General features: G+C 42.0%; 2 protein-coding genes across 3 annotated transcripts; one reads left to right on the forward strand and one right to left on the reverse strand.

The window, feature by feature from the left end:
* The first annotated feature begins 71 nt into the window (after window positions 1-71).
* Window positions 72-9119, forward strand: Tbcd (tubulin folding cofactor D). Its single transcript, XM_022839948.2, has 5 exons — window positions 72-3057; window positions 3306-3521; window positions 3741-3848; window positions 7330-7407; window positions 7526-9119. The coding sequence occupies exons 1-5, from the start codon at window positions 208-210 to the stop codon at window positions 7658-7660; spliced, it is 3387 nt and encodes a 1128-aa protein (XP_022695683.1). The 5' UTR covers window positions 72-207; the 3' UTR covers window positions 7661-9119.
* A 1170-nt stretch (window positions 9120-10289) lies between these two features.
* On the reverse strand, window positions 10290-24033 carry LOC111264250 (long-chain-fatty-acid--CoA ligase 5). Of its 2 annotated transcripts, XM_022839954.2 has the most exons (15): window positions 23646-24033; window positions 19547-19647; window positions 18850-18948; window positions 18261-18395; window positions 17630-17869; window positions 17019-17147; window positions 16593-16907; window positions 16226-16368; window positions 15852-16116; window positions 15452-15544; window positions 13864-14082; window positions 13485-13658; window positions 13269-13363; window positions 12534-12963; window positions 10290-12204 (listed from the first exon to the last, which is right to left on the reverse strand). In XM_022839954.2, the coding sequence occupies exons 1-14, from the start codon at window positions 23683-23685 to the stop codon at window positions 12921-12923; spliced, it is 2091 nt and encodes a 696-aa protein (XP_022695689.1). In that variant the 5' UTR covers window positions 23686-24033; the 3' UTR covers window positions 10290-12204; window positions 12534-12920. The 2 variants fall into 2 exon arrangements, with proteins under 2 accessions (XP_022695689.1, XP_022695691.2); XM_022839956.2 differs by lacking the exon at window positions 23646-24033 and having other exon boundaries at window positions 10290-11170; window positions 19547-19663.
* Window positions 24034-24266: the final 233 nt, after the last annotated feature.

The raw sequence follows: 24266 nt of genomic DNA on the forward strand, positions 1-24266 counted from the left end.
GCGGAGCCTATTTCACAGCAGTCGATGAAAGCAAGCAATGGCGGCGCCCATGTGTTGTTGACCAAATTCGTTCGTAGGTCCGGCCCGGTCTTTGCCATGCCAGCTATTCATATTATTAGTAATTTACCATAGCAAACATTTAATCGAATTGTATCAGTAAGTGCGAGGGCGGCTGGCGCTGGCCGTACCTAAGCTGAGGAATTGACAATGTGCGCGCAAGAGAAGGATGATGAGATGCCGGTGGGGTTAGCGTGCGCCCTCGACGAATTTATGGACGCAGATTACGTCAAGGAAACGATAAACCGACTTGGCGAAGAAGACATTCCAATACACGAAGGTAGTTATTTCGACAAGATCTACGAAAAGTTCAAGTATGTGATCGACCAATACCATGAACAGCCACACCTTTTGGATAAAGAACTACCCAATATTGTTAACATGTCAATCGCGATTCTATCACGTAGCTCGCCTACGAGTGACAGGTTTCATGGAGTTTGCCGGCTACTGTCACTCATTATCAAAACTCGCGGTTATAAAGTTGTCCGCAATCTATTCCCACATGAGGTGGCCGACATCGAAAAGGTCCTCGGTTATATGGGAGCTCAAAAGCCACAAGACGCAGCCAACTGGCAGACGCATTATGTGCTTCTTTTGTGGCTTTCCATATTGGCAACAGTACCCTTTGCACTAGAACGCTTTGATGGCGTAGGGGACCAGCCAACAGTTACAGAACGTTTTCTCGATATCTGCCGTACGTATGTTAGAAGTAGGCTAAAGTGTAATGTCATTGCTGCCTATATGGCGGGCTGTTTTCTGTCGCGACCTGATATCCACGGCCGTTTCATTAAACCGTATCTCAACTGGGTCGAAGAAGAGTTGTCAATAAATCGGGGAGAAACTGAAGAATTCGCGCGAGCGGCAGCCTTACTTTCTGTGTGCAGCATATTTAAGACCGCGAAACGGGAAGTCCTTCAAGATCATTCCTCAGCTGCGCTTAACATCGCCCTGAAATGCGCCAACAGTGATCGAGAATTCGAACGAAAGCTTGCCCTCAAACTGCTTCAAAGAATAGGCTTATGCCAACTGTCTCCTAATCTGGCGCCGTGGAGATACCTCATGAAGAAGCGCGGACTCCTTGGCAAACCATTGCAGGTTCAAGGTAATGGTGAGAATGAAAGCTATGACGATGATGAAGTTCCGGAGGTGATCGAACAAATTGTGGACTCACTCCTGACTGGACTTGAAGATCGAGTGCTTATTGTACGTTGGTCGGCCGCCAAAGGAATTGGGCGGCTTGCTTCGAGACTCCCGAAAGACTACGCGTACGACCTGATTAATTCGGTCTTCAACCTGTTTGAAGAAAAAGATCGAGAAAGCTCGTGGCAAGGCGGCTGCATGGCTCTGGCAGAATTTGGAAGAAGGGGAGTGCTGTTGCCCCTTCATTTACCAAATGTGGTCTCTGTTCTCCTTGAAGCCTTTGTATATAACGAATTGCGTGGCAGCTGTTCTGTAGGCAGTATCGTGCGCGACACGGCCTGTTATGTCGCGTGGACCTTAGGAAGATCGTACGACCCAAAAATTGTGGAGCCGTTTGTTAATCAACTAGCTGGCCAACTTTTGTGTTTGGCGAGCTTTGACAGAGAAGTTAACGTGCGCAGGGCTGCCAGCGCTGCCTTCCAAGAGTGTGTTGGGCGATTGGGCAACTTTCCAAATGGGATTGATCTCGTACGAATTGCGGACTATGCCAGCGTTGGGGTCCGGAATAGGGCCTATCTTCAGGTTGGCGTTAAAGTGGCAGAATATAAAGAATACACGCGGTGTATAATAGAACACTTAGTGCATAAAAAAATCACTCATTGGGATAGAGCTATTCGGGATCTGGCTGCCCTAACCCTCAAAGAGTTGGTTCGATTAGAACCAAAATTATTTTTGCATACTGTTTATAGGAGTCTACTTGAGTTCAGTACCAGCATTGATATTAATGTGCGCCTTGGTTCGTTGCCCGCCCTAGGGCAGATTACCTTGGCCCTTTGTCGACTCAATATCGCCCTTCCAGAAAATGTGAAACAGCATTTAACTTACCTGGTATTAATGTACAAGGATGATCGATTTTTTTCATCATTTATGCATAACCAAACACTAGGCATGTTTTCCGAGATGATATGCTGTCTCGCCGAATCCCGCTTCACCGTACTACCATCACGGATTTTTGATATGTGGTGGTATGTGGGGGAACGGTGTCTTGACAATCCAGACGTGTCTATTCAGCGCCAAGGAGTACGCGCGCTAACTTCTATGCTAAAATATCTTGTAGAAGCAGAATATGACCAGTGTTCAGTGCTACTCAAAAGAAGTTACGACCAGCTTCAAGGGGAGAGTGTTGAAGCACGATGCGGGCATGCACGTTTCCTCGGAGAACTTTCACCGCCAATAATTGTACATCACGCACCCATGCTATTTAAAGCGTTACAGCAAGCCACGCAAGGTGAAGGCCACAAACTTGTAGAAGCCAGAAAGGAGGCTCTCATCGCTTTGGGTAATATATGTCGAGTGCTTTTAAGTAAGGATAAGATGACAAAGGTTAACCTGCAAGAGTTCTTGGAGTGCATACGGTTAGCAATGGAAGACTACAGTCTTTCGGAGACCTTTTTCGATGTCGGTCTCTATGCACGCATTGCAGCAATGCACGCCTTCAGAGACCAACTGGTGCACGTTTCACTCAAAGGACAGTTGAATATGTTAGATTCGAATTTGTATCGTGTAATCCTTCAGAAGACTGTTAGCCATATTGCGGACGCACAACGCGCTTCGGCAGAAACAGCAATAAGTGTGTTTAAAACGCTTTTGGAGTCGTGTCCTGAGATTGTGCCCCACGCTGCAGAGGCCCGTGAAGCCCTTAGTTTGGAAGACAGTATAGATATGTTGGGTGGCCTTCTGCGGTGTGACACTTATCGTCAGGATCTTGTTGTACAGTTACTTGTAGCAATAGGAGCGAAGACAGAAAAAGAGTGCACGAAGGCGCAACTAGCCGCCCTAAAATATCTCCAAGAAATACAGGTACTAATAGGTAGTTCATTATTTCAGGTTTCAATGTTTACATATATCCGATCATGATACTATGTTTCATCACACCCACTTTACGATTTTACGTTTTTGAATACGTTTGATTGAAACAAATTGGTATAACTCTTTTCATTTTAACTATTTAAAGCGACTGATGAAAAAAAAAACGTTAGAATCACGATAATCGCTTTCTGTCATAGCAGCAAATAATAGGTGAATATATATTAATGAATTATTTTCAGGATAATCGAGAAGCGCTGGCGGCCTTCGCAACGACCCTTGCACAGGCTGTAGAGTTTCCACTATTTCAGAAGAACCGTTTTCTATTTCCGCCTATGGCACGCGGGGTAGGTCGTTTGCTAAATACGGGGGTTCTAGCAAATGCACCTTCGTCGCCAATGCTATCTTTGATGGACTTCATTTGGAAAAATATTCAAAGAACCAAGGACGTGAATAAGGTAGGATTTGATATTTGATTGCAGACAGGACATAAAAGCTAGTAAGCTGACCGATTGTGAATGCAAGAAAAATTATATATTGTTCGGCCACACACTCTCTCTAACGATAGACCCTAACTGTATCGTTGATCATACATATTTATTAATGGAGAACAGTTGGCTTACACCTTATTTGTGTAGATTTCTCACAGGTATGCATATGTCGTATTAATATTGCAGGTCCTTTCGTCCATTGAGCTTTTTTGTGAGATGCTACAATTCGAAGAAATCTCTGCTATAAGCCTCAAGCGCTTGTCAATTCTTCTTGGACATAAACATTTCCCACAGGTCAGCTACCTTTTTTGCGCAAGTGTCCTAGTAGCTACAACTGTATGAATCATATTATTATATAACCATGGTCAAATACTAAAGAATACCTAATACGAATTCGAACACTTGATCTCGTCTAAGATAGTAAGTCGAACGCTTTTTGTCAGTTATCGTAGTATTTTCTATTGATACTGTCAAATGGTTATTTTGAGAGATATTACATCTAGACATTTTGAACTGCACTTCCTTAGATATTTGGATGAGATAAACGCTTTATCTGCGGAAAAAAACATTTTATAAAACAATGGTTATCTGTCCTTATAAAAATTATATAAACGTATGATTTTAAAAATAAGAAACTTTACAATTTAAAAGTTTAAAGCCCTAGACTTTGAAATTTAGGAATTCCTAAACCTAAAGCTCGGTGCACCTAACCCTTCGCCGCAATCTATCCGTGATGTACTTTATGAAGGCTTGATCGTTCAAGAGCACGACCGCCTTTACAAACTCAACGCTGTTCACGTACTTCAAGGTCGTTCTGCCTATTCGCAGTATGTTGGAAATATTGAAACACAGCGAATCTTTATGACTTTTGTCCGAGTTAGCCGCTGACCCAGCCTCATCCGTGTACATCGTCGGTCCTGCTACTAGAGCTTGCTAACCAGAAAACCAGTGTCCCACCAAAAATGATAAAATCATCGGCATAAAGTAATGTACTTACTTGGCCTACTAGGAATTTAACACGGAACTTGGTCCTTGAGCGGCAGCGAGAATAGCCGCAAACCTAGATTACCACCTTGTGCTATGCCTGTTGATTATGCATATGGTTTAAACTGAGCCATTCCATGCACGTTCATCGAGTTTTCTTATAGTATCACCTTGATCAACCGCAATACGCGTCGTGGAACATCGCATTCTGCAAGCGTTGGTAAAGCTGTCTCTCTGGGGTCATATCAAACGCGGACTTAAAATCGGCGAACACAGAAAAAAACGCCTGTTGTAGTCTGCGACATATACGGTGTACCTGCTCAATCATTATATCACATGTCGTGACGCTGGATCGTGCAGTTGTCCTTAATGAAGATAAGTCGAGCGACTGCTATTTTTTTTAGATGTAACGCTCAGTAGTGCATCATTATTAGGCGTACCTGTTGTAAAGAATCGTTGAATAGTTTTGTTTTTTAAATGTCCACAGCAAATCAGGTTGTCACACTCGTATTACTTTACCGTCCTGTTCGCCTTAAGCTGCTCTAGGGACCGCAGAACTTCAAACACAGAGAACTCAGCCACCATAGCACGCACCAGTGTACAAGGGCACTATTCGTCCCTCGGTGTTCGCTGTCGCATAGGTGCCTCGAAAGTGTTCCATTAATATTGCCTAGTTAGTGAAGCACGTCGCTGACCCTCTTTGCTCAGGGATTCGTATGGTTTCCTTTCTGCATATACCTGCAACCTGTTCTCCTGCGGTACCAGGCACTGTCAAAGGACCGATTCAAGTATTCGCTTGTGCCAGATCCTCTTAAGAAAGTTACAAAGCGGCTTCATAGCTGAGAGACTCTCGGTTAGCTTTCGCGTTTCGCATACTGCAGCACCAGGCTGTTTAAATTCGCATTGAAGCTGAACGGATTTCCGACTTCCAGGTGACGCATGGTAACGTCGATGTCAGTAAAAGTAGACAGTAATAAAGTTCGAGTTACTACTTCTACATTTCACTGCGCTCGTGCACATTTGTGTAGCTCTTTTGCCTTCTCCGACGTACCTACTCTCAATCGCTTCGTCGTTTCGCGCTCCAGCCTTTGCCCTTGGACTGACCTTCAGACCGATTTCAACTCCCGCTTCCCGATGAGCTTCCTCTGGAATCTACAAACAGTGCCTGGGGGAAAAGACTTCTGGATCCAGTTTCACAATTGGTCCGATGGGGTCCATGTAAAGCCGACTTAAATTGCCTGCAGTTTCAGGGCAGTCGAGCATTCTGCAATTTGTTTGATGGTGCACTTTGAGGTCTGCTATTTTGTTTTTTGGAAAGTCTTATTTTTCTTGTCAAAATCATTGCAACGTTCTTGGCAACGTTTCTTTTGCAGCGGTATTAGTCGTTTTCGACGATCTGCTTTGTGTGTGTTAGTAGAAACGCTTAGAAAGATACATCGTCTTTAACGATTGCCAGCCTTACGGTTAACGGAACATAGACTGCGGAGTTAAGCCGGACCGTTTTTAACCTTGTTCCAAAAGCTTCAGGCGCTAGAACGTGGAGATCGTTTTCAGGCCGGTTAGCTGTCCTGTAGTCAATGACGCTTCCCGTATATTCTGTAAAACAACATGACACAGAATGAAGCCTTCCTGTGTCCTGTTGAGAGCGTGATACTTGGTTCGGTATTTGCATTCATTCCCGATTAAACGTTCAAGGTCGTTATAGTCAATGAGATCATAACATCGTTATGGTTGAATCAGGAAAGTCGTACTATGAATATAACTATACAACAATTGTAACCAACGTGTGTCAACACAGCCTTGATTGTAACTGGGGGCCGAAGCTCGACACGAAATTATGACCTTTTTTGATTATACGCAACTCGCAGGTTTCAAAGTTTCTGACGAAATTTTTTAAATAAAAACCCGTAAGAGTTTAGTTTGGGAAGACTGAAAAAATTTCGGATAATAATGGCATTTGGATACGCTATTTTGAAACGCGCGAAAGCAGCTTTTTGTTATTATTTACCGGAGACTTTAACTAGGTCCCGTACATAATAAAAACTTGGAATGCTAAAGCAGAAGAGTTTGTTTGTTGCTCAGCTCACATAGATACGAAACATTAGTATATTACAATAGTTTATATTGGCTTGTGATTGCCTGCATACTTAATTGCAATTTAAAAAAAAAAACACAAAAGGCACACGGTGCCTATTACATTAGGATGACTAAGGTTGGAGATGATCCCCGTCAGTCGATTTTGCAGACAAATTTGTACTCGAAATTTGAATAGGTAAATGAAGCGCTTCGTGTTTTGCTGTAAGTTTGCAAGTTGGCTTGCATTTTGTGAGGAATCTGTCCGCTGAAGCTCTTAGCGAAGACGGTCTGTATTACAAGACAACATTACATGTGGGCGAGCTTTGGCAACCGGGAGTCGCCCCCAGGTCTCGTCATATGACGTTATACTTGACTGTATTCTGTTCTAACGCATCGAAACCGTTTATTTAGATCCATGATATACACGTATTATGTTTTTTAGTAGAAACGCAACGCCAGGTCACGTGAACAGCTAAGCGAAATAGAAGATAACGATTAGTCATCTGCGCAGACCATGTAAAAGGCTCAGGCTTCGAGGGAGCCCTCCATTCAAGCTGCGAGCGGACAATAGTCTCTTTACGTCCTCTATACAGAAGGATCTACAGGGAATATTAAATGCCGTTGTAAGAGATCTAGCTAACAATAAAAACAATTATGGCGGCTCGGTCAAGTAAAGCTAATAATCGTTTTAATTTTGTTCTCTCATCTGTTTCAGGTTCGAAAACAAACCGCAAGTAAGCTTTACGAAACGCTACTCGTGTATTCGGCAGCTGTTCCTGAAGAGAACTGCGAGGTGAGTGATGAGCACATTATTGTCAAATGTATTTTAAATCATATATAAGGAGTGCTATAAAATGAGAATAGGAGCCTTCGTAAATTCATACTTATGTGTTTTGCGGTTGTTTGTACAGGTCGTTTTGGCGCTGCTAAGTGATACCGAATGGGTGTGTGATGAGCCAGACAAATTCAAAGAGATCAGAGCTGTTCGAAACCATTTGTGTGATCTTCTGAATATACCCCAACCTACGGTCACAATGAAGAAATGACGGCCGAGAGTGTCTTACTTTCTGCTTGCGCCCTAGGACGATTTGACGAAAATAGACTAAAACAAGATGCACCCTATGCGTGTGTGCTGAATAACAAATCCTATTTATTTAAATAAAGATCTATTTTGCATGATGAGTTGTTAACGTCGGGCTATGATATACGTGTATGGACCTTTGACGCATCTATAGGCATACGTAGAATTTTCTGCTGGTTTAGGGCACACGATCCTTGGTATAAACTTGGTTCCCGAAACGACACATTCTAATTATATATAGCTTCACACGATGATGCCAACATTTGAAGGCTTTCCTGCTATTGGCCAGCTACGCTCCAGCAACAGAATCCATCATGCGTTAGAGAAAAAGGAGATTCGACTCTATGTCTGTCTTCCATGTTTAATTATTAACACAGCCATGCCAAACACCCGACTACGATTTTCGTTGCTACGGGCTGCGTGAAGGACGAAGTACGTTCGTTTCCCTTGACAAGAGGCTTATAGCGTTTTGTTGGAGCCATATGACTGGTTCGTCCTATTCGATTTTTACCAGTGCCTGCGAACGATGCGTTAGCCTTATGAACATTTATCTATCATATACACTCCCTGCTTGTATGTTTGGAATGTCATCACTGCTGTGTATATCTTCATATACCAACTGTCCTCCTTTCGTAATTGAGCTTTAATTACTGGCTGGAGCAAAAGTCCGTATATAGTTCGTGTGACAGCTTGGGGTTTTTTTCTTCTACTCTCTCTACTACCGCCTTAACAGGCGTAAAATGCCCCATTATAATTAACAGTCATTCTACTTCTTTTATGATCACTCATTCAATTTTTAATGTAGAATAAACACTGGTAGTAAAATGTACTGAGTTCCAGATGGCATTAAATTGGTACAGAATCAAATACTAGCAATAAATGTACACCATATTTGTTTCAGACAAACAAAGTCGTTTACAATTTCGTAGGTTAGTGACAAAGTCAAGCCTGCCTGCCTGCCTGATCGGATGGATCTGGTTAACTCGTCGTCGAAGAACCTATCTACTGTGGCTTTTTTTGAACGCCATAATAGCCTGTATCTATAGTACTAAAAAGCAGAATAGAATTTAAAACCACCATTTACTTGGAAATCAATGGAAAGAAATCTCTTTTTCATTTATTTGCTACCACGACCTCGACGTTGAACCAGATCGATATTGTATTGTGTAGATATACTGGAAGAAGACTGTTCGAGTGGATGTTGCTATATGGGCCTTGCCTAAAAATTGATTTAATGGTTTTTTTTTTTCTGAACACCCTTTCAAATAGCAGTAGCAATAGGGATACCGACAACAGTGGTCAGTCGACCGCAGCTGTTCATGTAACGATTTGCAGAAAGCGATGGCCAACGCCTCTTCATTGTCTATCAAACATCTACTACGTAACAAATTAATAAACTAAATGATTCGTGTATATGTTTATCAGTCACCGAGCTATCAAGCCACCTGTTACAAATGTGTCGAATGCTGCTACTTCTACGTATAAAATTATAACGTAGTCATAGATTGCCACGTAATAGTAATTAGTTATACATTTCGTTTTTATAGTGCATGAGGTTTCTGGTGACGCGTTCAGGCTACGTAAAAAGCGTAGATTCACCGTTCTGCTTGATGCATGTAGTCGAAAACCAACACACGTGAGAATTTCCTAGTGAGAATCGATCGACATAAACTATGAACCCTTCATCTTCGATGCTATATATTAGCCATAACACTATATATTTCTATGACCTCTTGCAAGAGGCGTGCTAGCTCTGTGATAGCCTTCAATATGAAGACCACTCTACTAGTGGCTCGTAGTACTTCGACTCTAAGCGCTTTAGAGACATCTAAAAAAATCTAGGATTATAATAAAGGAGTCGAATCAATTCTTCTAGTCGTATCGACCTTTAGAGAGAACTGCGCGCATTGTGCAGCAGCGAGGCAAGTTGCTGAAGCCCGGTTCTCAGCAGGCTTCAGCGACTTGCACATTCGTCAATAGATCCATGGAAAAACGCTAGAGATAAGCAAAGCGAAGGAAAAGTTCTCTAGTTGGACTAAGTCAATCCCCTTCTACCTCACATTTCAACCGAGTTTAGAAGAAAGGTATATGGGATACGTTGTTAAAGCTCAAGCCCATGTACATTAATAAATATTACATACTCCAAATATATATATAAGGAATGTAGCCTTACGTGATAGTCACCTTAGTAACTTGGATAGCGGTTCATGGTTCTAGAAAAAGGGAAGACATACGTGATCTTTCCTAAATTCCTAGCAAGTGTTTCCTATCTGCTTGAATCAACATTGTGTAGTTTTTGAATTTGGTTTATTTGATAAAAGGTGACTATAGCGAATAATAAGGTGGTTTTATAGCATACTTTTCGCAATGATAAGTTCGACGCGATGCAGCAAGTAGTTTCGACCTCGAGCGAGTGTCCGTATATCCGAGACGCCAATCTTTGACGACCTGTCTACCTCGAGAATAACCTATCTGAACACATCCTCTCTCTGTTAACTGTTGACGCTCTTTGTATAGATTATTATATCTGTTCATGATTTTTTTGATCGTCATGCTTGTAAAATGATTTTCTAATACTATAAATCAGGCAAATCTAAAAAGGGGGAACTGGCAATTCAAGACAGCCCTGGTCCGTAGGCCGTTTATTAGTGTCATTAATGGTCAAGAGGCCTTGTCAATCTTACCATCTGCTTATCAAGCTCAGTAGGCTGGATGTTCTCATTCGGTGGCCGGTTTTTCTAGGACTAAAGAGTCTCTTCACGTATCTTCCGGAATCCTCGCAACACCCGTATCGTGTAGACCAGTGAGAACGAGTCGACTGATATTTTATGCACAGAGGGGACTATTTTCAACAACAAGCATACGGGTGAGAGGGTCTACAGCGCGGGACTCGGGCCTCACATGCCAGTATTCACCACAACCTTTTTTTTAAGTTATAGTGAATGTATATGAAATAAAGTAAAAGCGCAAGTACAGCTCCGTGAGGTTCCGAAACCGCGTGTCAGGCTTTATCGGCGGTGAGCCCGGATCACCTGACAATTAAACCGTAATCAGATTCGCGGAAGCGATGGATCTGGCCATTCCTCGAAAATTGTCGGGGACGTAGTAAATCTGAGACTCATCCAGTAATGCACATCGTATACAAACGATACGGCAAGCCGGCTTGATCCAGTTGGGTATAGCCTTTTCATGTCTCTTTTGCACAAACCAGCGCAAACCTTTCCTTGCAAATATCAATGAGCCCGTTTTACGACCTTATCAGTGGCTATTTCTGTTTTTTCGCGAGCCGTCCGTATTCGTCAAACACTGCCGGAGGCGACTCTAATCAGCCAGGTGCTTGAACAACTTTTCCACAATTTCCACCAAATCGCCAACCATCCCACCGCTGCTATTAAAGTGAAGGCTATCTCTGTCCATCGCTCTTCGCTTGTATAGTGTAAATTTCGTACGCCGATTAGCTGGAATGTGGTCTCACCTAATGGTGAAAAAACATAGGTTAGTAAGCAATGTTGAAAGACAAAACACCGAGCAAGTGAGGTAACCATGGATTCAAGACTTCGGAACCACGCCACAGTTCATGCACGCGGTCGATGCAATACGCGCCAAATTTGAAGCCACCGAATCCATTTGCAGTGCCTTAAAAGAATAGTAAACTGACAACGGTAAGCCGCGAACGAATCAAATGCTAGTAACGCAGGCGTTTATTCAAAACCCAGGAACATTTGCACGCGAAGTTCCGCTACAGACATAGGCTGTATGTTGGAACTAATTAAAATCACTTGTGGTTTATTAGACGCCAATCCGCATCGACGTTCGCAAAACCACGGAATTGTTATAATAAATGAAAAAAGAGAACATGGTAATGGCGTACCTAATAAGGTTACGTGGTGAGATTGAGGTCATTTCAAGCTTCCAGGCGGTCTGCCTAAAATTATCACGACCGCATCCGTTATGCAACAAAACATCTTCGCGTTAAAACAGCAGTTTCGACTTAATGTTTAAATAGGTATTTCGTGCACAGGAATGATTGACCCTGTGTGTGCCATTTATAAGGCCTGTGTGTGTGTGCTGTAGGACATCGTTAGAATACGAGTAAGACGATGATGCGGTAATAGCGCTTTTTCAACAGAATTGATAGCCTCTATACTTCACAGTAACCTTACAGTAGTAATAGGTCGGTGAGCTGAGTCGTGTTAGAAACACGGTCGCTCTTTTTTTTGCATGATTTTGCGTCCATTTATATATTGTCAGTGTACCTATTACTGTTTGCGTTGGAAACGTTTTCTCCTTGTTCCTATGTGCAGTTATGTCGCTTTGCAATTGAATTTTTCCAGATGTCTTTTTCTGATCTTGTAATATCGCTAACGTGTGGTCTCGGCCAATCGCTTTCTCGGTCTGTTGATATTCCATCGTAAGATTGTCTGTCCTCTACAACAATTAGTAATAGTAAGATATATTTTTCTTCGTACGAGCTGCATGCAGTATATCACAGTCGATGAAGTTCTTTCCCTGTAATAGAACATTAGTAGTAAAGTGACATGATAGTCAAGAAGGTCCTACAGATCACTGGGCTATGCAACTGCCATTAGTCCTTTTGATTTTGTTTAGCACGTAGCTCTACAGTGTATTATATGGGTAGGGCGCAAGCCATTAAATAACAGTGTACATTTTTTAGTTGATGTCATCTCCTCAGTTCTCTACGCTTAATTGGAGCGTAGATCTGTAAGAATTACCCGCAAGCGCCTATTCTATTTGGTCCTTGTCGACTATTGATGTTTATTCGATTTGTTTCTTTTTAATAAACATTTCAATAGTAAACGATAAATTATTTCACTTACGACATCAGGTCTATTCTTTCCAAATGCTGTTTGATCAAACAAACGGTCAACAGAGAGGAGGAAGCACTGGGGTGAATGTCCTGTTGGGTGCTCTTTATTTCACAATTCGCCTTTTACCGTTTGAAGAGCTCCACCGCCTTTCCGCCGTTTCCGAGGACCAGACGAACTTGCTCAAATGCCCACAGTCTGCGCAGATCCGATATACCGATATTTTTGTCATATTTATCTTCAGGATTTTTATTGTGGTCATCGCCACCGTGCTTCGAAATTGCAACAGGATCTCCAGCGGCGTTTTCATTAACAAGTCAGCTATCGGCCTACCGTATTAACTCTTCGATCAATGAATCACACGAGATAATTGGACATTCGATCGAACCCGCCTTGTGTCTACTTAAGGTTGTGGTACATTGCCTCAATCTGAGCAGCGTACCTGTGAAAATCAATCATCAAACGTTCTTAAAATTATAGAATGGTTTCAATCGCATCTACCGAAACGCCGATTATAGACTAAATGGCTTAACTACCCTGAATTAATGCAAAACACGTGTTAACTAGTTGAGGCACTATCGTGTGTGTGGTTTTCGATGGTATGCTGTTACCGACATATAGCTTAACCACAAAAAGAATATATGTTATTTCAGTCAGTAGTTACACACAATAACCGTCTTAAAAATTCGTTTTTCAAGAGTGCATGTTAGTGTTATGACGCATTCTTTCCATCGCAGCTGGTCCTACCTGGTCCTGCACTCTGTTCGCTTCGTCTTCAGTGTTGGAGTAAGAAGCCCGTTCTCCACCGAGAAAGGCTCACTTTCCAGGTAGAGGTCCTTCATCTGAAGTCAATGAAATGAACATTCATGTCAAGTGGCTCTGTTCTGATGCTACACGCCGGGCGCACAATTTGAAATGTATTTACGTGTACGACACGATTGTGCATATGAATCAATTACGCACCAGCTCAAAAGTCTTCAAGTCATTCTTCTTGCCCGTCAACAGAAGATCATCGAGGACAGACTTCTTTACCACTTTGTTGAAGCACAGCTCCTCGTATGTGCCTTCGATGCGGTTCTGTCGTGCCCATATGAGCAGATATTCGGGATCAGGTACAACCACAGCAACAAGTGATGACTGAAAATGAAATAACAAATCAATTAAGGAACCCATTATGCGCTGTCCGAATCGTTCGAGCGGTCCTTGCTTCTGTCGCGCGAATCGAGTGATGAACATGCGGCCTTATCATATCACCACCAAGTTACTCTGCTTGTTTAGTCCTTATGTCTTTTCAGCCTAGTGCGACATTTCAGTAACGGAACCGGCAATAGCATTTACTTACTTTTAAACTGTCGCCATGTACGAAGATCTGCATGATAAATGCTGATCGAACTAATATGTTTTCAATTTTTTCAGGAGCTATGTATTCACCCTGCGACAACTTGAACATGTGCTTCAGCCGATCGATAATTTTCAAAGTGCCATTGTCAAGCCATTTGCCAATATCGCCCGTATGCAACCATCCGTTCGCATCCACGGCTTCTCGTGTTCGGTCCGGATCCTTGAATCGGAAACAATTTTGACCATCTATATCAAAGCCATAGCATATGGTTATAGTGGATATTCCATCTGCGAAGAGACCAAATCACTCTTCTACGTTAATGCAAAAGTAAGATAATCTATGGAGTAGGTTAGAACATAATAGCCGTTTCTCACCTACAGCATTTCACTCGAACTATTCTAGCAGCAGATAAATTGATTGTCACTATCTATGATCTTCTCCCAGCTGTCAACCAAATAAAGACTGGAAGAGCATGAAGGATATGATGGGTGTAGACAAATCTATCGAAGTTCTTGCAGGACAATTTTTCTATGTGGTTATGTGCTATTTCTATGTGCGACCGGCATGTTCGTGGAAAAGGATAGCTCTGTCTAATCTATTGGGTATTGTCCTGTTAAATAGGGTCGCTTAACTAAGCCATTTACAGGTCGCTCTTGTCGGTCCTAATTTTTGGCAAGCGTTTCCTATTATAGAAAACTCTTCCAGACCCACCAAACCCACATCAGCCTTTTCGGGATGAGGGTTTGGCTCAAGTCTGGGTTTAAAAGAATCTCCTGGAGCTATTCACTTGCTGTTCCGCTTCATGCTGACCTAAAGACAGCACGTGGCAGTTGTGTGTAAAAACCTGTTATTGTGGCTAGGCGTCACTCGATGCCGGACGAAGCGTTAAGAGCGAGGTCGTACTAATTTGAGCGCGCAGCCCAGATTACCTACAGGCTTCTTATTTTCGGCGAAGTTCGATTCCATTTCATTCATGTAAAATACATAATAATATATTATTCGTAGCTTATTTTCGCAGCCAATTAACTAGTTGTTTGTTATCATAAACATTGGGTGGCCAAGCAAGATCTAGTAAAAACTCCAGATTCCCGTAGAGTCCTCGTTGTGCCCCCCTCCCGCCCGAGTGTCCCCCGAGGGCTGTTTCGGTAGCTTTTCCATTGAAACTCTGTTCATTGTGCGAAAAAAATTTAATGGACTTACAGAGGAAAAAACAGAGTAAACTTTTCAAACGATATGTCGAAACACATTAGATAATCGTAACGGAAGAATAAGAGGTAAAGAGGTTATTGCCACTGCTGGTATTCAACATATATAGTTTCATAGCTAACTAAGTCATTATGATAATAATAATAATATGTATGTGCAAATAGAGATAGGTCAATTTAATCCAATCTATTGAACAACGCTTCGATCCGTTCGTATCCGAACCAGCGAGTGTTACCCCTTCAAAGTAATCGTTACAAAGATGTTCGATAAATATCGCACTATATCGGTGTTCCCATCTGTCGTTTGCATGTTTAAATTTCTACTTACTTAGTAACCCTGTGAGATAATCCCACCGTTCGATGAGGCATCGATTGATACAAACCTTAAAGTATCCTTGGAATAGCGATGTTCCTTTAACGCAAATTTCCCCTTCGCCATTGCAAGCGTAATAGTTCATTTCGGGAACATCGACCACCTATTTGTCGTAAAGAAATCGAGAGAGGATTAGTTATTCTTAGGCAATTCGGCGTACTGGGCATAGTTACCTTATACCTAACAGTAAAAAAAAAACTAGCGGGCTCTGATATTCATGAATATATCCTTCCAGCAAAATGCCTTCCTTTTATCCTAATTGCCTCCTAACTAAAACTGTACATGTTCCTAATAGCACTTGTATCGTGAGTCACTGAATGAATCGTTCGGTTCTTGTGTTTCATAGCTCTTTCTCCTATACTGGAATAGATTTTAGCACATGTCAGAGAAACATTTCGGCATGTACAGACCTTCACCTCACAGCAGCCGATGGGCGGCCCAACATGGCCGGCGCGGGTATCTCCAGGTAACGTTAAGGTACATGGAGCCGTACATTCCGTCTGACCGTATCCCTCAACAATGATACAGCCGAGGGCGCAACGGACTACATTTAGCACGTTTGCCGCCAATGGAGCAGAACCAACCACAAAGAGGCGAATACGGCCCCCTAGCTTTTTTTGGATTTTGCTAAAAATGAAGCGGTCCCAAACAGGGTGATTATTGCGTATCAAGTAACTGCAAAAAAGAAAAGTAGAAGTGTAATTGCGCCACATTCATCGTCTATCATTTGCACGGCATGTTAGACGACGCGACCATTTTAGTTCCTCCCGATAGTGGTACTTACTTGTTCACTTCGTTTTGCTTAGCCTTCAGCGCCTGATTGAGTATAAACGCGGCCACTTTCGATCCTGAAGCGGCTGCCATGACGTTATCGTGAATACGATTCAACAACCGTGGAACCATCGGAGCAATTGTGGGTTTCAGAATCTAAGTGCAGACATGAAATGAAAGCGTATCGTACCTTCAAATTTGCTTGTCTAAACGCTTGCTTGTAACGTAAGTCTGAACAATGAAATTGTTCGTAGGTGTAACGTATTGAGTAATTACGTTTGATGACATCATAGGAACACCCTGTGAAACCAGCTTGAGGCGAACTTCGAGCAACTTAACTACTCTTGGACCCACATAGAGGTAGAACCGAAAGGACGAACCTGCATGTCTTCCGTGAGACCACGTATATCTCCCGAATAGAATCCAACGCTGCCGCCAACCATGTACACTGCCATCTCGCAGCAACGTTCGAACATGTGGGCTAAAGGCAGGAAACTCAACATTGTGTCTTCCCCAGTCGGAGCCCATTCGCCCATCTGGAACATGACAGCGCTCAGATTGGCCACAATGCTTCTATGAGTTAGCATAACACCTTTGGGGCTTCCCGTCGTACCGGACGTATAGCAGATGACAGCCAACTGATCTTCGTGCGGTGCAATTGAGTGCTTGAGACTTTTCTCCCCAATCGCCTCAACCTTGCAAATCGATTCACCATTTAATATTGAAATATTCAACGTTATGTGGCATACGTTTTTCTTCTGTCTATAAAAAACAGTATCATCACGTAACGGCAATGATCAACTGACCTGAGTAAACTGGAAGAGCTCAACGTGAAGTTCGCAAGCTTTTAGTCGAAGTTCGTCTGTGATAGGTTTTATTACTATGATCCGTCGGAGAACAGGACCCCCTTTCCTCAGGTCCAAAAGAACATTGGCCTGTTAGAATGCGCAGTATGTGGGCAGGTTAGCTCATAGATACTTATTTATCAGCCAGTTTACATTCTACCAATAAATAAACACTTGGAAATCATAAATCATTTACTATTCGCATTATTTCAGAGTGTATATTTTGAAGATCTTTCTATTTCTTAATTAGCCAAGGACTATCAGCATAAATTCAACCTAGACACTTAAAGCTCGTACACTGTAGACTAACTACTAAACACAGATAAATTCGTTAAACTGTCAAAACATTTTTAGCTTAAAGGGCAACAACAGGCCTCGTGATTGGTCCCTTTAGAAATTAGTCCTGACACATGAAAAATTTCAGCATCTGTCGCAACCGATAGTAATTTAGCTGGCTGTACCTGTCAACCATCTAACTGACAATATCTTTTTTATCAGTTTTAAAAACGGTAATGAATTGACTGATAAAATTTGAAAAGTGAATACAAGTATAAGTATAGATGCTTATTTACCCTCTCGACCGTGTCGCAGATCGCCGTCTCGATTTGCGCCTGCTTAATAATGTAGTAGACTGAATCTATGCCCATCGAGTCATACAGTGGTACCAAAACCATAGAGAAATAGTAGCACCCCATTTCAGTAATAACGCATTCAGCAGAGTTGCTGGCGAAGAGGCCGATGAGCGTTTCATTTCCCGGCAGGACACCGATAGCTAGCATACCGCATGCGAAACTCCGATTGCGATTCAGTACCTACATTTGTAAATAAAAGAATCGGGCAATTAAGCGTCATCGCGTCTGCAGACATGTTTGTCATTGTTTAGCCTAAATGACAGCTCTTCTCTTCCAAATCAATCTACGCAAATCAATCAGTGACCGAAGCGCTTCTATACATTTTTAACTTATCTAATTTTAGTTAGGATTTTTCGATATTCACTGAACTCATGTCAAGTACCCTTCAAAAAACACTTATTCTTAGTAAAGCGCTGTAATTTATAAAAGGTTATCCGCCAAAGCGGTAGGTGGCCACAGCGCCGCTGCAGCACTTACGAGAAATATTACCGATCTGAAAAATGATAATTTATAATCCGACAAATTGTGCCGCAAGAGATAACTAACGCAGGTGCACGACCAGTATTTTGACCTCGTTATAATACATCCAGGTGAACTCTGCAGCCCCAGGTTCCCGATAGCCAAGACAACGACCGTTTTTGGACACTCGGGCCCCACGGAACATCACGTCATGAAGCGTCCGCGCGTCCTCGAAGAGGTAATTGACCTAATAATAAAAAAATCAGTATAACTATAATGGAATTATCGGAAATAACCTAAAAATCTGATCAATGCATGCCTGATCGTTCATTACGGTATAGCAGGTTGTGTTTCGATAGAACTGTTTACCTTCAGTTATAACTGTCCCGACTTCAGCAATGCGCATTCTTAACTTGCATCTAAATCCACCCTGCTACCTTAGCTAAGGCCAAGTTTTCAAACTGAGATAAAATCAAAATATACTAATAAAATCTTTTGACACCATGGATTACATGAATTGTATTAATACAATTAACTCACCACATTTCGTGTAACTTCGTTTAGAGTTGTTTCTGGGGGGCGAGGGGGCGGGGGTAAACTTGTTTCTCTATTCTGTTGCATTGTGCTATTTTATGTTCAATTAAAGTTCGGTTATTCTGTGACTTGAGTTTACTTAGCTCAAACGAAATACAATGAGTCACCTTTTCGTTTGGCGGTACTAGACGGGTTGTGCGAATGCGTTCTCCGACGCTGATGATTTCGCGAGACTGATTGTTCAGGTCTACCATAGGAATCACCGGCTACGGAGAGCAAACAACAGCAAAGTTCAAGCCTTATTTATAGCTTACGTAAGCACACGTGGCCTATTTGACTTCCATAACATTAAGCGAAACAGCTGTAATCACTCCACTGGTATCCAGAAAGCTATTCGTCCTTGTGAATAGTGTCATCCAGCTAAATAGAATAGATCGCCGTTGAAAACAACCTTAATCCTAACGTTGGGCTTCTCTTGTACAAGCTAAGTATTTTATAGCCGTGTTCCGGTTGCCCGCATTAAATGTCTGAGCTAAAATTGCTCTAGGATGAAAAGAGACTTGATTTCTGAAATTGGAAAAGTGACTACCAGCGAAACTATTCGAATTATTTACTTAGTATGTATATATTTCTTTTTATATACCTAAATAACTTCACACTGTAGTCGCTTCATTGACCTAAAACGCTTCGACTCGGAACTTCAATGCGCGCTCGAGAAGTGCGCCCTATTGATGAAATTACGGCTATTGCATTGTCCATAATCCAGTCACACTGTCAAGTATTTTATACTGACTTCTGTTAAATCTGTATACGTCAGGTCCTATTGTATGATTCCGTTAGCAACTATGTACATTGTAAGTGTACCTTCCTACTGGGGAACATGTACTGCAACGCAAGACCAGCCAGTCGAGTTGCAGCGAGCGCCCCATACGCAGCGTACGTTGACATATACCCTTTAGGCACCGCTGTAAGTGGAAAGTCCAAACAACACAAGCGTTGTATCGTCATGATAATCGAATGGTTCTATGTACATATTGTGCCGTTAGGGGTAAACAGACATTGTACCGGTAACTTACACATATAATACACTACCTAATTAGCTAGCTGAATTTAGCTAATGCCGGTGTACGCTATCCACACGCCAGGATTGAGGCAACAACGTTAATAAGACGCAAATCGGCGTAGACGATGCACGTCAAAGCTCTATGCCAACCTACGATCGAAATTATTTCGGTGAATTACGAAATCAGGCCCTGGTCTTTTAAAACAAAAATAAATAAATCAACAAACACAACACGGAAGAGCCCTTTGTCAACCTAGCCCTGATCAGCGGTACGTGAAGTATGTGAGCTGAGATACTCGCGTTGAGAGACGCCTCGATTTGCCGACTTCTTAACCTTCAGATCGATCAGTGAGTCGATGGAATCGAGCTACTGTCGATGCTCGATTACGTTAACATATCAAAACAACGAGGAAAAAACCGTTACATATGCTGTATGTTCATGGCACCGCGCGATATAGTTCCGAAAAATGACAGATTTCACTAAACAAGATAAATTTTAGCTATAACAATCTGAAGTGTGTCAAGCTGTTTCACTTCAACCACATTGACTAGTCCTTCATACCTACCCTATTTTTATCATAACTATGCGATAGGATATACGTAAATAATGCATCCAAAGCTGTTCCCAATTTCTATTTTCACATCGTTTCAAGCGGAGAAATAATCGTTGAACTCTTCATAAGCAACCGTATCTAATGGTATATTTTGACGATGATTTTTGTTAAGTCATTTTTGTATGACGTTCTGTTTTGGGAACTTTCCGATTTAACGGTACGTTCAAGTTTTTCTATGCATTATGAACAGCAAACTTAAAAAAAAAATGAAGAAACAAGCAAATTGTTAGAACCACAAACAAAGCGACGAGCTATCAAGGCTAGCCAATTCGTATTATATCATATCTTAGAGAAGGATTAATACTTCCGAAAGTGTTCGTAGCAATTAATTATTAAACGAATGCTGGAACGCACCCGTGGTACTGGACAAGCGTTTTCACGACTAGGATTTTCAAAACGTATGGTCGGTATCGACTCGATAACCCCAAAAGATCTTCATAGCACTATCTGTTTTGATCGATGTGAAGCTCGATCAGCAAAAAGACAGTTTGTATTGGCTTCCCCCATATAGCTAGCTCATTGCATGCATGTCTCCCCGAACTTTCAATGCTTATGAATTTCACAGATCGCGTAATAAGTTGAGCCATTACCCTATGTTAGAACTGGTCAAGTACGAGTTTGGTACATCCCTACCGCGCAAAAAGATTAAACTATTCCGTCTTGACGAAATAAAAACTCCATTAGACGCTATTAAACAGAAGCAGCAAACCTGAGTGCATGTCTTCAAAAGCTTGTTCTTAGATTCAGCAACAGATTTAAAGGTTTTCATCTATCAGTGGGCCATATTCTGGCACTGGAGACGAGCACGGCCATCCACTATCCAGGCACGCTACTCGACCAGCTTTAATGCCAAAAGAGATTTCTGACTAGACTTTACGCCAGATCTAGTGCAATGAAGCTTAGCAACATTGACTGGGCCTGCTTAGCTCGAAAAACATTAACTAATCCTATTGCTATAAACTTAGAGTGATCATTAAGTTAATTGTTTTGTCAATTGGTGCGGGGTTAAACTTACTTACTGTATGTGCTCCATGTTTCTATCCTGTGCGCAGTTAAGTAGAATTCGCCGTAAATTATTATAATTATAATGAGCATCTGGGTGTCATCATTGCATCACTCATTAACATATTACTTTCCGACAGCAACAACGTTATTCATTTTATTGAGATTGCATTTAACAGAACTGGCTTAAAGCGAGTAGCGGGCCCCTTGTGTAGTTATTAGCAAACCCACTTTGCTAAATGCGATGAACAAAAAACTATCACCCAGAATCAAATTTATACGTTCTCTTGCATAGAACCCAGTTGCATTTTAAAAGTGAGTAACTTGCGAAGTTTCTAGTGGCGTTTTTAGAACGCTATTTTAGAGCGCTCCAAGTTGTCTTGGCCACCCCAAAACACGCATACGGACTCCAGAGTAAAAAGCGGGTCAAAGCTTAACGCTATGGAAACAGCAATGAGTTTAGCTTGATCATCCACTTGGGTATTGTAGAATAGAAAAGAAGCCTTTGCAGTTTTGTTTTGCCGTTTTTGAATGTAAACATTGATGACTGTATGTGAACGTTATCGATACGAACAATTCCTATATGATTTAATTTTCCGGAATGCATGCTCTGATATCACTACTCGCAATGGTCGTACAAGAGACTAAAGTCTGTGCCGGGGGCTTTCACAATTGTACCCATTGTTACGCTGCGTATCGATTGTTTCCTGAGCAGAAACTATCTAGCTAAGATCCGACGCTGAGGGGATCCCGCAAGGCTGCGTGGATCGCTAATACGTAGAAGAGGACCCTTATCAACAACCACTGCTGCCGACTCCTTCCTGGCAAAGCCCGTATTTTTATTTTTCACCTAGAGATGTATATTCTATTGAAATAATGTGCGTCATCCTAAACGGCATCGAATCTAGTTCCAAGAATGGGTTTTACAATATGGTCTACATGCATGCCCAGTAGCTTGTGCCGGATATTTCGTTAACCTAAGAATTGAAGGCCTTAGTTTATTCTGCTCGTGGAGGCCGCGTGATTGAGACGCTGCGTTAGCATCTGCTGCTCTCATTTTGAAACACGCAAACAAAATGAGTTTACATTTCAGTGTAACTATTTTCGATTATTCACTTAAAATATAATCGAACGACTCTTAAATTCTACTATCAGAATAGCACCGTGGGAAACGTGTGCACCTATAAACCTTTTTGGAAATCCGTGGTGCTCTAACCTTGAATCCTGGAGTAGACACACTTCGGTTCGCGCTCGGAGCCAACCGCATAAACTAACACTCAACGGCTTAGATGCCGAATGTAAAACGCGGAAAAGTTCTGGGTCTTCTAACAGCTTCCGTACATATATTAAGGGATAGCAGGAAGTGATCTGAAGTAATGATTACTACATACACGCTACAAACAACATCCAGAATTGAAACAAGCAGCTAGAGGACGTATCGTCGCCTGATTGTGTTCCCCGCTCCATAAGAGGACTCAGTCCTTTATACAGACGCTTGTTAAAATAGGACATCTGCTCACTCGGTGGGTACTTGTCGATATAACTACATGAATGAATTAGAAACAAACAAAGGCTTCGTTCTAGGCTAACAACACGATCTTGCGTACGTCTTAAATAAAGCTAATGGAATAGCTCACAACTAGAGATGTAATTACTTGCTCGTTGATGACCTTTGAAACACGACTAATCTATACTTTCGTATGTATCGAAAATAGAAAAAGGTCAGTCGAACGCTACTATCGATAGGAGGCTACCAAATTAAAACTGGATCTGTGCATGGTTGCATTTCCCTCTACAAAATTTAATGAATTTTGAGAGGCAGAAATGTTTTTTTACCTACTAATTATATTATTGAATCAGCGCTGTAGCCAGGAACGGAATGATTATATGATGATAATGGTTCCAGTCGACCTGAGCCTTAAACCACGCAAACCAAAACAGCAAGATACCCTATATTCGACGTATAGAAAATGGATCATGCTATCGACCTGAATCACGTAGGTCAGGTGGATTTTGTCGCCTGTTGAACTATCGCGGAATTCTATATAATTTCGGCAGCCTTCAATGATGCTGCTGCTGCTGCTGCTGCTATTCCGGATGCGACGACATGTCCTATTTAAATAACAACACAATTTATCATGCTCAACAAATTGGACTACAACTTTATCTAGCTGAACTTATCGAAGCATGCCATTTAGAAAGTTAACATTGCACACACACATGCGCTATTACTTATCAGAAAACTTGTGGGGGTACTGATTTACGAAAAGGAATATTATCTTACCGTTCGTGACGGCATCCTCGACCTGCGGATGTGGATCCATCGCGACGACTTACTGATTACAAAGAGCTCTACACACTCCCCGGCTGACACCTGGACTACCTTTGGCCGACAGACATACGCGTCTTGTTGACTAACTCTGGATTCTTCTCTAGTCGACCGGTTGAAAAAGATTTGGGTTGGTCATCGAACAGGCGCTGAGTTAGAAAAGAAGAAATAGTCCTGAATCAACCTTTGATGGAAGTGTCCGAGATTGCTCGCCGCTAAGTTTCACCTACGCCTATTCGACTGAATCAGATCGTTTCTGATTTGCGCTGAACTAATGCCATCAGTACGCGAACTGTTCGCCTTTAAGTAGGCTGTCATTTGTTCAGGTATCGAGTCAAGCTTTCAATGGATGAAAGTATATTTTCTACTACATTTCTCGACTAGCTCACGTTAAGGGCATATTACTATAACGCGCCACGAAAACAAGCCAGATCACTGCCCAGCACGTAGAACGGACACGAGTTTTAGACAATGCGATGCAAGTCGATTTGCCGTTATAGTTATCCACGACTCTCAACGCCGTCTTTTTCCCCTTCGTTAGTCAAGGGCGAAACACCTTCGGCTACAAGAGTGCCT

The sequence above is a fragment of the Varroa jacobsoni genome, unplaced genomic scaffold (assembly GCF_002532875.2).
Source record: "Varroa jacobsoni isolate VJ856 unplaced genomic scaffold, vjacob_1.0 scaffold_840, whole genome shotgun sequence".
Taxonomy (NCBI): domain Eukaryota; kingdom Metazoa; phylum Arthropoda; class Arachnida; order Mesostigmata; family Varroidae; genus Varroa; species Varroa jacobsoni.